This window comes from Acanthaster planci, linkage group LG14 (assembly GCF_054643075.1).
Source record: "Acanthaster planci isolate LZ-2023a linkage group LG14, COTS_SCS, whole genome shotgun sequence".
Lineage (NCBI taxonomy): Eukaryota > Metazoa > Echinodermata > Asteroidea > Valvatida > Acanthasteridae > Acanthaster > Acanthaster planci.
In genome coordinates, this window is record NC_141790.1 from 6,025,341 (window position 1) to 6,040,074 (window position 14,734).

Here is a 14,734-nt window from a genome sequence, read left to right on the forward strand (position 1 = left end):
GACATTTTTCACCCACTTCCTCCCAAATGTCACTTGTGATTAACAACAAACGTATCATAAAATGAAATCTTAAGCCTGATTTTACTTCTCTGGAATAAATTCAGCAAACTTTTACAAAATGCGCAAGATCTCCGCAGCTGGATTTTGGTATGATTGTTTGCTTGCTGGCGTCACCATTTTAACAAGCAACAGAAAGTGACTGCGACTTTGCCAATTTTAGTGTATACACACAAACTAAATGGAAGGGGTGAACAGTATCACATTACTCTCGCAATGTCCTATTTGCTCTTTGCACGCTGCTGCAACAGGTATGCAGAGCCTCAAAGTGGCAATTTGTACAATCGTTTCAATGCAGCTTTTTGAAATTTTGTCCAATCACTATGCAGCACACCCAAAATTATTAAGCAACATACAAGTGAATTACCGAACCAGCTATTTTTAGTGTGTAAATCTGCCAGATCCATGGCAGCAGCGTGCAAAGAACGAATGGTACATACGTACTTGAACTCAACACTGAGACGAGTCTGCAGGCCCCAAAAGCAACGACCGTATAGGTAGCGGGAACCACTGTAGGAGTTTGCCTGTGCATACGCATGCTGAAAATAGCTGACTCGTCCAAAAAGGTTTGGAACTTTGGGCTGAACACCGTCAAAAAGATTGGATGCTTTTTAAATGCAGATGCTTTCTCACTTTAGATGCTTTCTCAATTTGGATGACATGAGATTTTGAGTAAAATGCATGGACCGAATGACAGCTTTACATTGGAGAAAAATAAATTTTTTAAAATATATTTGGAGTCAACAATTTTATTTCAATCTTAAAAACATGTTTGGAATTTAAGAATTCATTCCAATCTTGGGAAAATGTTGGATTTATAAAATCTTATTCGAATTTTGAAAACATATTCACTCTTTACAAATGTATTCTAATCTAGAAAATATGAAAATATTGTAGCGCTGGCGGGTCCGGCTGGTGGGGGCGCCAGCTCGGACCCGCATGGAGCTGGCTGGCTGCCCGCGCTGGTTGCGAACAGCCCGCGGTTTTCCCGCCTCGCGCCTGCGCAGTCCCTGCCGTCAGGCGCCATGTTGTGAAGAGCTTGTCGGAAGAGCACATTGTGGTGCTGCCAGATTGCGACAGAATAAAGCAGAGATTTTTGTGACCAGAACAGTGAGTTGCACCTGAGTGTCGTTCTTCACAGCGTCGAACCCTGTGCAGCGGGACACGCTACAATATGTTCCATCTGTACAAATTCATTTGCTCTTTAAAAATTCATTCAAATCTACAAAAACACACATTGCATCTTTTGAAAAAGACATTCTGTTTTTCAAAAACGTGTTCCATTCTTTTTGACCTGAATTCTGCTTCATATCAGACCTCTTGAGCAAAGTCTAAGGGCCAGGATAGAAAAAGCCTACGTGTAGGTATTTGTTGAAAAAAAAGAAAACTTCTCCCTCGTAAATTAGTGTTTCTTCATTAGGTTTACGACTTTTGGTACTTTTTAAGCCATGTTAATGAAGATAACTGGTGGCCGAGTATGGAATTCTTACCGACTGTAAATCCATAGTATATACATGTACACATGTAGTGCCCTTAAATTTAAATAATATAACATATATGTTTGTGTTGCTGGTTTCTGCAACAAACTGGCATTTTCTTCACTTAATTTTCATTTAGTTCATTTAACAGCATTTGCATTCATTCAGTGTTTAAAAAAAACTGAGTACACAGTGTTTGTGAGAGGGGAGATTAATGTATATTTTCAATGTCATATACATGTGTGCTACTAAGTCTAGCTATAAAGGTCTTGCCCATAAATTTGAAGGTCTAGACTACCTGTACATCACTGGTCTGGAATCACCTCGAAACAGAATGGCATTTTTGTCAAGAAATATTAATTTTTCCCTTTGCTTTTTCATGTGTTTTAAATCCGAATATCAACCACTTCATGCCGGGGCATTTTTCAACGTTGAGGATGCTGGGCCGGCATGACTATCATTTTTTCCGTTTTCAAAATCTTTCAACAATTCATCATTCTATTCAACAGTCGTTTATAGCCGCACAGAGTAATCTTTAGGTGACCTTCATTGATGCCCGAATATTTCAGCCAGGCCTGCAGCCTTATAAACAGAGCCCAGATTGTGCTGTGTTATACAACTGTCTTTTGTTCACGAACCTGGCTCAGTGCACTGCTGACCTCTTTTCAACAGGGGCCAGATTAGCATGCAGCAGTGCTGTGCGGCTCATCGCTGCGGTGGTGGAGAGCTTTTGTCCCCGGTGGTAATCCGCTTGCTCTAAATGCCCCAAACCCTGGTATACGGTTTCAAAATAACGCTGGATTATCACCACTTTTGAGAGTGAAAAATGCCAGTAATGCCCAGCAGCCTGGTCTTTTGTTCGGAGTACGGTCTTTTGTTACAGGGCCCTGTTTCCTTTGTCCGAGGTCGGAGACCCCGGCCACACATATAAACCATACGGCTCCGATTTCGGAGTCCCCAGCTAGTAGTGGTTAAAAGTTGAAAAAAGTGCATTTAATAATGGATCAAATATTCAGCAAAGCCCCAGGTTCTAGACAGATTTATAGCGAAACAAAACATCTACCAGTATCTGTATATACATGTACATGTATGTCTTCATACACATACCTCTGCCCAGATGTCTGCAGATGAGTGCTTGAGCTAACATCATCTGACCACATCGCAACATACAACCCCAGCCCTGATCAGTGGTCGGTCCTGTTCCACCTTTGTTGTGGGGAAAAAAGAGATAAAAAGCTGCAGGTTAGTGTACAAGTATGTTTTAAAACTGAACACAATGCTTTCCACATTCTTTGCATGTAAGTTAAAATTTTGGCTTCCCTGTTTATCAGCAACTTTAAACAAAGCATGCTGCTCTTGTACACATATGTGTGCAAAGCTGTTTCTACGGAAAAGTGTTACATGAACATACAAGTGTATCTTTAGGAAATGACATAATTTTTGTGTGATTCAATACACATTTCTCTATCTTACTCTCCAATACAATTATTAATTTCCAACCATTTTTAACTAAATAAACACACGGTGAAAATAATTTTGTATATACGTGTACATGTACGGTACAGCATTACCAATTTAGTTTTTTAACCACTTCATATAAATTTCTGGCTAACTTTGAACACAGGAGTGGCTGGAAACCTCAAGCCCATTTCCATTCTACTCAGACTGGTATCCATACTTACCAGTTGAAGCATTTTTTCACAAATGTACATACACATGTAGGCCCTGAACAACCTCAAAGGATCCCTCAATTTAATGTAAACCTACTGGATTATGTTAGTGAAGATGTTCTTAATTCCTAACGGCAGTAACAACAGATGAACTTTAAAACAGGGTTTGTGCCCTTATGTGCAAAACTCAATTGTGAGAGGTCACGACAAGGTCATCAGGTAGTGCAGGATTTTATACATAGAGGTTGGCTAGCTGTCAGGGCTTTTGTCAAATAAAACAATATGAATGAAAATTACTTTATGTCAGGATTGATGACAAAGCGAGAGCGGACTGTGTAATATTCCAGCAGTACTGGGATCACGCACAAATTGTGTGGTTAATAGGCCTCTTTTTATAACCAAAGCCCTAAATATGCTCTACAAACCCAAAGAGTAATACCAAGAAATATGCTGTTTCAAAATTATCTTCAAATTAAAGCTACATGAATTTCCTCAGTGATTCAGCCGAACTGTGGATGAGGAATTGAACAAAAAAGCAGGAAGGATGTTTTCTGTACGTACAGAAGCATTTCAAATCTAAGTGTTTTTTCATTTGAAAAAAAGGGAAATGTTGATAGGTGCAAGTCATAATGTCACTTGTTGAAGTACTTATACGTTGAAATCTCGACAATAATGAATTTGAACCTCAGGAGAATGGAGCTATCCTGAAAATTATTTATTAAACTAAACCATTTCATCATGGTACCTTCGTGTGGCAAAACTTTCGTATCGCTTAGTCATTTAACAAGGTGAAGCGCTGCTATTTTTTCAATTCGGCTTCCCTATGTGTGGTCACATGGCCTTTCCTTTTGCGGTCACATGGCCGCTGCAGTGTCAGCGATTGGGCTGCCTGAAAGGGACTACAATTGGGCCCGCGTTGCAATCAGGTTAGTTTCAGTGTCCCAAAAGCCAGGATTACAGTTGCAGCTATGCTGATTTATGAAACGTGCATACAACTGGTCCTCTTGAGAAAAGAAATGCACTTGCGATGGCTCCTAACTCTATATAGACTTCCGATAATTTCATCGCCGTGTGAAGTATTTTGGTGGCGGTTTTTTGAATCAGAAACTTCAAAATAAGTGGATATAATGGTGTGGGCATTGTTCGTGTTACGGCGGTATTTCTGTACTTTAAGCCTTTTAACTCGTGACGTACATAGCACTGATCTGTTCCGCATGTGACACGACCGGCGCTCACCATGTGTGCACACCACGTGCGTACCGCATGTACGTAGTCATGCAGCATCCTGGACATTTAGATCAATGTGCTACGCACTTTCTATGTACCAAAAATAACCGTGTTTTGGGCATATGGTCACGGGGTCGCGCGGAATGCCATTTGTTATTAAGTGATCTCTTTTCCGGGTACCCAGGTAACCGATGTTACCAAAAAAGGGGTACCCGGGTACTGTAAAAATACTCAGAAATGCACACCCCTACTGGCAACACTCACCTCCATAAGATGCAAACAGGATCTTTCGGTCGAAAAAGTTCCAATAATAGTCCTTTCCCCATTTTTCAAGGAGGAATTTTGCAAGCTCATTTTTGAAGAGCCCATTACTCAGCATCCTCTATCCACTTTGTCGTAGGATTTGTTCTGGACCTGTTACGTTGTAAGCAGTGTCTTGTGCCCCTCTCGGTTTCCTTTCACCGTCTTTAATGGAATTGGTAACATATTTGTCAAAACAAACATGTACCTCTGTCGCCTGTCCGATGCAAGTAGTTGAGAGCAGAGACCGTGATATTGATGCCAGTGATGCGCCCATGTTTGTTTCAGCCAATGTAGTATGGAGAAGGAGGCTCCCATTGTATATCTGGACGTAACTTCGGGGCAGATTGTCATCTGTGATCCGTCTGCAATGTGTCCAGCTTACGTAGCAATGCTGATTTGTCTGTTTTCACAATTGAACCATCGCTGTGTGCAAGTGATAACGGGCATTCTGTGATGGGGTGGGCGAGAACGTTGCGAAGGTCAAGATTTCCATTTTTGGCCATCACCACATGCGGAGGAAGACATCCTGCAGGCTTTCAGCCCTGTTCTTGGCAGCAGGTGGCACCTTGGCCTTTTTCTGCACATTTTCTGATGCGAAGTTTTTTACTTTCACTCTCTTCAAAAATCGATTGCTGCCACTTGCCCACTCAGACTGAAACTGTGACCTTAATTCCTTGCCTCGGTGCAGTGTATTTAGCAAGTAGGTCTCAGTAGTCTTGGATGCAGCTCGACTGGTTGTGATGTTCACAAGCGAGTCACAAGAAGTGTCTTCTGAAAACGGATGACAAAATTTGTCATCTTGTCGTTCAGTGCCACCATCTGCTAGTTGTCCTGCCTTATTCAAGATGGTCGACTTTGAGCCGCTGCAGTTTCTCCAACCTCAAAACCAGCATAAGCTCTCAGCTCTATCACTGCCATTGCTCTCCGTGAGGGACCTCTGTAAGGGACCATTTGTGCATGGCATTTTCTGAGTTCCGACAGGCGATTCCCCTCATCTCTGAAGCTGCATCCAGGTTCATCGACTGCTCTAAGGACAGGTCCACTGCTGACCAACTATAATCCTTTGCCGTGCGTCTAATAGAAAATGCCCCTTTCTCTAGGATCTCAGGATCTTTTCTGATGGAAGAGCATGCCCCATTTTGCATAGTTTAGAGTGAAGAATATGTCCCTACACGGCTGGGAAAACATCAATGAAGGCACAGACATCATTTGTCTTCACACTTCACTGGAATTCTCTGAGGAGTCGGTTCATGAGGAAGACACAAATACCCCAGTGAGCTGTGGGCTGCAAACTTCCTCTGGGGACATCTTGAAAGAACTGCTCATATTTTTTTATATGTTGTGTAATGACTGGATCCATGAGATGAAACTCAACCTGGCCAGGGTTAGATGGAATGGTGTTCCACACCACTCTAAGACACTCAAGTTCCTCCTCTGATAGGGTGTTGAGGAATCGTTGGTACATCTTGCGTTCCATTACATTGGCAATTAACTCATGAATTCTTGTGCAGCGGTTGTAAAATTTGCCTTTAGTAAAGCGTATGACGGACCCTTCGGCTAGCATGTCTGCCTCAATAAGGATATATTCAATCCCACTGACGCTTATCATGGTACCAACTGCTCCGTAAAAAGGAAGTTCAATGTGGAAACAGCCAAGCATGATCAGAAGCTTGCCAAATAGGGGTCTTTGCATCGAATAGCCCTCCAGAGCAACTGCCAGGTCGTACGTCACAACTCCATACCTTTGGCCAGTTTCGTGCACAACATTCACGCTTTGAACCATCGTTTTTCGTACAACATCATTATTCGTCGGAGATCTGGATATTGGATCCATGTATGACATTTGCTGGACTGGCAGAACATCCTTAATAAATCTGCTGATGAATCCACGGTACAGAGGAGTCTTCCCATTGTCCAGCCTCCGCATCCAATACAGGTCCAGGGCTTGAAGTTTCAGGTTTCCCATGGCTGTGAGAGACACTGCATTACTGAAGACAAAAGATGCTTTCCTTAGGGCCTTTCTAAATGGTGGAATCTCCCGTCCCTGTTCCTGGAATGATTGCCGATTTCTTTCTTCTCGAAACTCCGTGGACTGTGAGCGGATTGGTTGATTACAAGTCTCTAACATATTCTGGTACATGTGTCCAACTGTTGCATTGAGGGTATCTTTACCGTCAAGAGTTTCAACGGTTGCGTCGCTGTTATCCTATACAGTTGCATTGTTGCAAATCTGGATTTAAGTGGATACCATCAGGAGTATCACGTAGGTAGGACTCGAATGTGTATGCCAAATTCTGTTTCCAGTCCTTTAACCTCACTGTAATTGATACAGTGCCCTGTCCTGTTCAGGATCATCAAAGCGAGTTGCGATCCGGTCAGTGATGAAAGGCCGAGGCCCATCATGTTACGCTTCCACGGTCTAACTGGTCCATGTGTGACACTGTAAGTGGCATCAGATGCCATAGCAGTCACCTTCCTCTCAATTGCTTCCTGAGCATCACTGCCAGATGGAGTCACCAAGCCACTCAGTGGACGTCTATAAAACAAGGCCAATTGAGGTGGTACTTCTGGGGTAGACTCCTTCAGGTTTTGAACCCGTAGCTGGACTTAGTGTCTGTGTCGTTGCCAGTTTCATTATCTGTGCACGGAGGTGAAGTGCAGCCCATCTGAGTTTGTCATCTTCTTCATGCTGTTCAGAGTCATCAGAGATGTTAGCCCTTGCATCTTCGTCAGTCATGGCTTAATTGCAGATGAAATTTCCCTGTCTCTGACAACCCTTTAAACAGAAAACAGTATTTGGTAGCCAATGGCTCCTAAGGGGGAAAAATCTAGGCACCAGCACTTTTATGAAAATTTAGTAATCACGTTTGCTGAATATTCATGAACGTACATACACACATGTAGTATAAATACCCTGAGTTTACATCGTCCATCCATGCTGAAGAATCATGAGCTGGCGCTAATGAGGTCAATCCACGAAATCAGGGTTTTCGCCAAGAGTTCAGCCACGGACGTTATGACGTCTATAGTTTCAGCGTGTCATATGACACTCTGCTGCATGAATTGTGCTATTTCTGACACTCTAAATCACAGCGACACCCTTTAATTCCAGCATGAGCTCCGTTTCAGGTTTTATTTACGTTGCAGCAAAAAAGGCAGCAAAAATGGAGCCCATGCCATGCCATTTTCTAAAAATGGCCCTGGTGTCCATATATAGTGCATCAACAACGCATGTTCAGATCGGGGACCAAGCCAAACCTTGACACATGTAAAGTATGGTATATGTACATGTAGAGCCGGGCGGCGCACTCGGTGCGACGCGATGCGACTTGCGCTGCCATTTCTACTTTTCTGGAACGAACTTTGAGTACATAATCATTCCTTGTTTGATTTTTAAGCATACTCAAAATTGTTCAAATACATTTGTATGTAGTTTTTAAGCTACAGTATCTTAAGTTGCAAATGGCGACTAGACTGTGAAAATATGATCACATTAAGAAAATTTTGGTCGCATTTGCGACTGATTTAGGCACTATTTAAAGCGTTGTTCTCTGATTAGTGAGAACCATTCATATTCCAAACTCATCTGTAACTTTCCGAAGCAGATTTTGACTTGTGTAGGATTGAGTATCAGCCTCATCCCCATCAGTGCTGATATACTCAGCTTTGTACAATTCCACCAAGCCTGACACTAAAACTGATCGGTTCTGTACAACATCCTCTTCAATGTAGGAGCAAATTGCCTCAGAGGCAACTTTGTGAAAGTGATTTCTTGATTCTGTTGCTGGTTTTAGAGTTGCATCACAGTTGGTTTCTAAGTCAAGTTCCGCACAACATGATTTATGGTACATGGCTTCCTTCGCTACAAGGTCAACTTCAGATCTAAGTTGGCCCCGGATTCTTTTGTTCTTTGTGTGTTGTGACCTTTTGCGTAGTTATTCTGCCCCAAAGGTTGTTGCCACCTTTAGCAGTGGTTCTTCTACGCCATGTCTTTTCTTGCATGTTTTTCCACAGAATATGCATTCACTCTTTCAGCAATCCTCGTTCACCCGACTTTGGCACGTAGCTTGTCTACCTTGTGTCAACTTTGTCTTTATCTCGGCAGGGAGATCATGCAGCAGTTCGGCTGACTTCCCTCTTTTTACTGCTCTAAACTTCTTCTGGCAGGATGAATGGAATCTCAGAGGAGAGTCCTTGTTTTGAGCTGCTAAGATTCTTTGCGTAGCATTACCATATTTGTCAGAAGCCGGGTCTTTGCAGATTTTAGCAGCATTTTGTACTTTTGCCCATGTTGCTTTGTTAATTGTTTTTAACTTGGCATCTTCAGCAGTTAACTCCAGACAGATGAACCATCCAGAATATATAGCAGACCCCTGGTCGACTGATGGTGATGGGTGCGGGCCCATCTTCAAGGCATTTTGCTCAATCTACATGTAATTACATGACCACCAGTCTTTTCTGAAAAAATTACAACTACAAAATAATAACGCACAAAGGGAAACAAATGCAAGGAGTTTGTGAGAAACACATTTTTTCAGTTAAGTCTACCCACTTAAATTTTTTGTAGAGAAACATGCAGCTTAGGTTTACTTTCAGCTGGTTTCGTAATAATTATCTAACACATCCGTTTGCATCCCAAAAGGTAAATTCCCACAATGTACAGGGTATATCACTTTAATACAGGTTTCCCAGCTAAAAGCAGCCCCAAGTAATTCCACTGGCTGGCATTTAAAATTCAAAAGCATGTGTGTCGGCCAGCCGACCCCAGCAAGCTCGGTGGTCGAGTGGTTAAGACATCTGCACTGGTAAGCAGGAGGTCGTGGGTTCGAGTCCCACCCGAGTAAGCTTGTGAGGTTTTTTCGCAAGCTCTCGGACAAGCACTGAGCATACAGTGCTCATTAATATACGTTGGGTGCGGGCAAACCGTTATATATAATTAACATCTCCCCAACGCAAAAATACATCTTGAAAATAGTTCGTGGTACCCGCTGCTTCATTTGACTCGGACCGGCCAGCCGACCCCAGCAAGCTCGGTGGTTGAGTGGTTAAGACATCTGCACTAGTGAGCAGGAGGTCGTGGGTTCGAGTCCCACCCGAGTAAGCTTGTGAGGTTTTTTCGCAAGCTCTCGGACAAGCACTGAGCATACAGTGCTTATTAATATACGTTGGGTACGGGCAAACCGTCATATATAATTAACATCTCCCCAACGCAAAAAAAATACATCTTGAAAATTATCCAATGAGAGCCTGAGCTAGTCATGTGGCAAAGGCACGTTCTGGGGAGCAGTTTGCCCCAGAGTTTTGGCAAGCTGGGCATTCCAAACTTTGCCACCGTGCTGACTACATGCCTGCTGAACTCTGTCTGTGCTCTACACTACTTTTCTTTGGACTGGAGGACTTCAAAATCCAAGTTTTCCCCTTATGTTCACGAGTGTTGGCTCTCTATCTTAGGTAAGTTTGAGTTCCCATTTAAATAATTTTATACTATTGTGTATCTTTTCTGAAGTTCAGTCAATGCATTTTTCACTGTGACTCTTGTTGTAAATTGTGAAAAGAAGTTTACCGATAAATTATATGAAGTCTGGACTTTGGGATATATTTGAGAAAGTCCAAGCAGATTTATGATGTTGAAAGTTTTGATACATGTATCTCATAGTTTCCACTAGCCAGTACTGTTCTGAAACTAGATCCAAAAGAGATGTTCTCTCAGAAAGCTTGCTTTTTCATTTAGCTTAGGACATGTGTTTTGTGAATTCATTGAGGCAGTTTGAGTGTACTTTTCAATCACCTTGACTAATAGCTTAGTGGAGACTGGGAATAAGTTGTGCTCTTCACTGCATTGAGAAATATAAGCAGATTTTGAATATATGTGTAAGTCAGGACTTATCACCCATCACATCCATGGTGTAAGTGATAGACTGACTGCAGTCCTACAGTTTGGACTGACGCTTTTGAAATGCTTTTCCGATGACTATGGTTTATTTGAACAGGGTTTGTGTATACTCGGTAGATTCTGATATGTGTTGAATTCATCAGAAGTTAGAGATATGAATTGTCTCTTGTTCAAGCTTAAGATTTTGTTTTTTATATATACCTACATTGAATATATAACCAGTCTGATTAAGAGTTGGAGCTTTCCTGGATTGATTCCTATCTCATGATGTGTGGGACTGAGAATGTATTCCCAGGGAAATCCTGTCTAGTTTTAAGATTCGTTCTAGGTGAATGCCTCAGATATTTCTCCTTCACATGTTGACTTACATGCAAGATGGTATTTTATTGTGAGGTTTCCTACACAATGGACAGCTACTAAAGCACGTAACTCATAGAAAGTCGGTTGTGTTGGTCTGACCCTGTAAATGTGGTTATATTAGTAATGTGGCATGGACCACGATGCTCTCTATCTTAGTTACTGAACTCCATGTTCTGAAAGAGGGTGCCGGACGGGAGTTTCTGTAGTCCGCCTGAAGAGCTGTCTCCAGGCCTCTCAGCCACCAAGCTACATATATTGTGACTTGCAGACACAGCACAAGTACACCACAGTATCTGCTGCACTAATCACCAGCATCAGCCTTGCAAGATCCGCAAGTATTCTTTTGCATTACATTTCTTCTGTTGAACTTTGCCCTTCACTTTTGCCGACTGCCTACACAACACAACGGACTCCTGTCATCCCACCTTGGAGCGACTCATCACAACTCATCTGTATATGTATCTAGAACATTGGTGCCAAATTTTTCTGGAGCTCAAAGTGTATTTTAACTTGGCAGGATCCAGCATTTTCTGTAAACCTCATATTTTAATTTGTGGCCATCTGAATTGGTGTTCTCTACATTTACTTTATATTGCTCGTATTAATTGGCTTGGCTGTTTCACTCCAATAAAGCAAATCTCTTTTGTATCATAAATCCCGAATTGTGTGAAGTCAAGAGTTTTTTCAAAAGGGAATTAAATTAATATGAAATTTGGTTCCTGCTATTTTGAAATGTGAACCAAGGGTTACACATGCATTCAATTTCAGTAACTATTTAGCATTATTAGCTTTCCTCTGTAATGTACATGTACTTTCAAATCAAACAAGTCAACCTGTTATGTCGTTTACTCAAATTTGTATAAGACCTCAATTTACATACAAAATAATTCTGCATAAACACTATAGCATACCATGAACAGAGCTTTGTTTTAGTCATGTGTAGGCAACAGTCACTAGATCTGAAATGATGATCTCAAAATGTAATGAAATCTCTGTAAATATGGACAGAGACCTCATCATAAGTGCTTCACCATGTTCACAAAAAAAGGACTGTTTCTTACCGAAATGGGGGGGTTCTTGGGGTCCGAAACAAACTGGATTACTCAGATTACACTTGGTAGGTAACAAATCAGCAGTTTCTCAAGGACAGCATGACTGAGAAGATGGCTGCCTGTACAGCCTAGAACTCACAGCACACATTCCAGCATGTCCAATTACACATGGGCACTCTGGGGGGAGGTGTGCAGGCTCTTTCACACTCTAAAGAGAAAGGTCTCTAACGTCCTCTTTCAGTTTCAAGAAGTAAGTAATCCGAGTCTTATTTATAGGATTCTAAGGCATTTACGAAACTAACAGCATGTGAGTATTGCTTAACAAAACTATTCTTAACAATTGAATGCACAGACTGCCACAGTGTCATTGAGAAACTTAAGAATTTACCCCCCCCCAGACCACGTATTTGATTCCACAATCTTTTGTTCACTTTTATCTGGCATTCACATTGTGGAAAGGATCGCCTAATCAGTTTTTAATTATTACTAATTACTAATACTAATTACTACTATTTAATTATTATTAGAGCAAAGCAAAGACTATCAGATTTAATAGGAACCAAAATATGCTGTAGCTCAAGAATAAAGCACAGAATATAGACAAACAATAAAAACACATGTACAGGATACAAAGGCATCATGCACAACCATCAAGAAAATGATTATGGAACAATGTTCAATAGAATAGCAAACACAACTAGAGAGAAGTATTTGTAAAGAAGTACAATCACAGAGCTGTTTCGGGACTGTTTTACCAACAAAATAAGTATTAGCAAATGTGATGAAAAAACCTGGCATTAACAAACTATGAGAGAGTAAAAATGATGAAATCAAGACCACATTTTATCCTGGCACTTGCTGCAAACAGAATGTTGCGGAGGGCACGGTTGATTTTATATGGGTTTTTATACATTTAAAGGAATATTTAAGTACTCCAAATTTAATAATACATCACATGATGATGTCATCATGGCGTAAATATTTTAGAATTATCTCCGTTGTACAGTTAGTGCTTGCTGTAAGTTTGACGATCATCAACGATTACAAAGGTACAAAAATAGTGCCTCGAAAACGAGTACAATGTCAAGGGGCTGAAATATTGAAAAATTAATAATAAATCACATGAAGACGTCATCAAGACGTCATAAATTTGGATGTGTCTTTGCATAAGGGTCTTTGTTGGCTGTAACTTTGAAGTTGATCAAAGCTTTCAAACTAACCCAAATGCTAGCTTGAAAACGTGTACAAAGTCAAGGGGCTGAAATAAATATTGAAAAAACAAGAGCAAATCACATGATAACGTCATCATGACGTCATTTATTTACAATAATTTCTGTATCAAGGTCTTTGTTGGCTGTCACTTTGAAAACGATCAAACATCCGAAAGGGTTCAAAATTGTGCCTTGAAAACGAGTACAAAGTTAATGGGCTCAAAACCTCATTTGGAGAAACACTGCTCCTTCAAGTTTGTGTCACATGATTTGCGCTTAAACTGAACAATTTTTATAAAATATTACTTCATATTCCGACTCTTAGGCACATTTCAAATAAAATAACAGAGCGTAAAGTAACCGATTTCTCCTTCGTTCTTATAGTAATCTTGCGCCGAAGTTAAAGACTACTTGTTAACAGTTTGTTGAAAAATGAAAGCCCAGGCAGGTGTAACCATAATTCTGCAATGGCGCCCTCATAGCCTGATTTAGGACAGTCCGAAAACTGTGTGCAAGGCTGACTTGACAGACGTCCAGATCCTTTAATAATGGTATTATTGGCGTATCATCGTGTAATACGGTTTTCGGGTACTGGTTGACTGAAAGCCACCTTTGGGGCTGGGGGAGGGAGGATGCTTAATCTAACAGGGCAAGGCCTGATGCAATCATGTTTCTGATTGGGCGGATGGCCGGGTAACAACCAATAAGGTTAAGCGTGCTATTGCATCTTGGGCTCATCCTCTTTGGTCACATGCCTTCACTGGGTTTGTGTTGCACAAAAAATTCTCCGCCAATCACGGTTTTGGAATTGACACTTCGCACCTCTTGAAAATGCAGACATGTTCCCTGATCATGGGAAACAGAGGAAGGAAGCGGAAGGCGCAGGAGGCTCCTGCTCAGCAGAAAAAACGGCTGGTACGCGGCAGAGCACGATCTGAGTTTCGAGCCATCCAGAACTTTCTCGCCACGCCGTCACAGCCTGACTGCGGCCAGGTTGGAGAGTGCCCTCGCACGGACAATGCCGGCGATTCCAGAGCTACCTGCAGCATTACATGTACATTATCTTCATGTCCTGCGGAGCGCAGCGGGCCGCAACCACAGACCCTGTGAAGTGCCAACACTGCGGTGCCATCATCGGTACAGGGCCTTGGGAAATACTCGTTGGGTCTTCCGGTTCTCGCTGGCAGCCAAGACTCTTGCTGTCCCCGATTCCCAGCGCCTTCGGCATCCAGCAACACATGACACAGCGGCAACATGTGGCACTGTCGACAATACCTCGGCATGACTATCGCCTGCCATATCGGTAACACCCCAGGCTGGCCAGTTGGCTTCTTTGGGACTCACTCACTCTACAGTCAGTGCAGTTACCAACTCGGTACCCCAACCTGGTGGGGATTTGGTGGTACTGAGCCCGCGGCTCAGCACCTCGGCGGTATACCGAGCTTGGGAAGAAACGTCCAGCCTTCTTAAGGAGCTGTCATAG

The 14,734-nt window shown here is 42.0% G+C and overlaps 1 protein-coding gene across 20 annotated transcripts in view; it reads right to left on the minus strand.

Annotated features, from left to right (window-relative positions):
* The window catches only part of atg4b (autophagy related 4B cysteine peptidase), a 122,585-nt gene that overhangs the window by 91,544 nt on the left and 16,307 nt on the right, over window positions 1–14,734 (minus strand). For all 20 annotated transcript variants that reach the window (XR_015427596.1, XR_015427589.1, XR_015427593.1 and 17 more), the window contains one exon: window positions 2,643–2,741. Coding sequence is in view for 6 of the 20 variants with exons in the window: in XM_087145304.1 (XP_087001430.1) it covers window positions 2,643–2,741 (99 nt within the window). In the remaining 14 variants the exon portion in view is untranslated. The remainder of the gene's footprint in view (window positions 1–2,642; window positions 2,742–14,734) is intronic.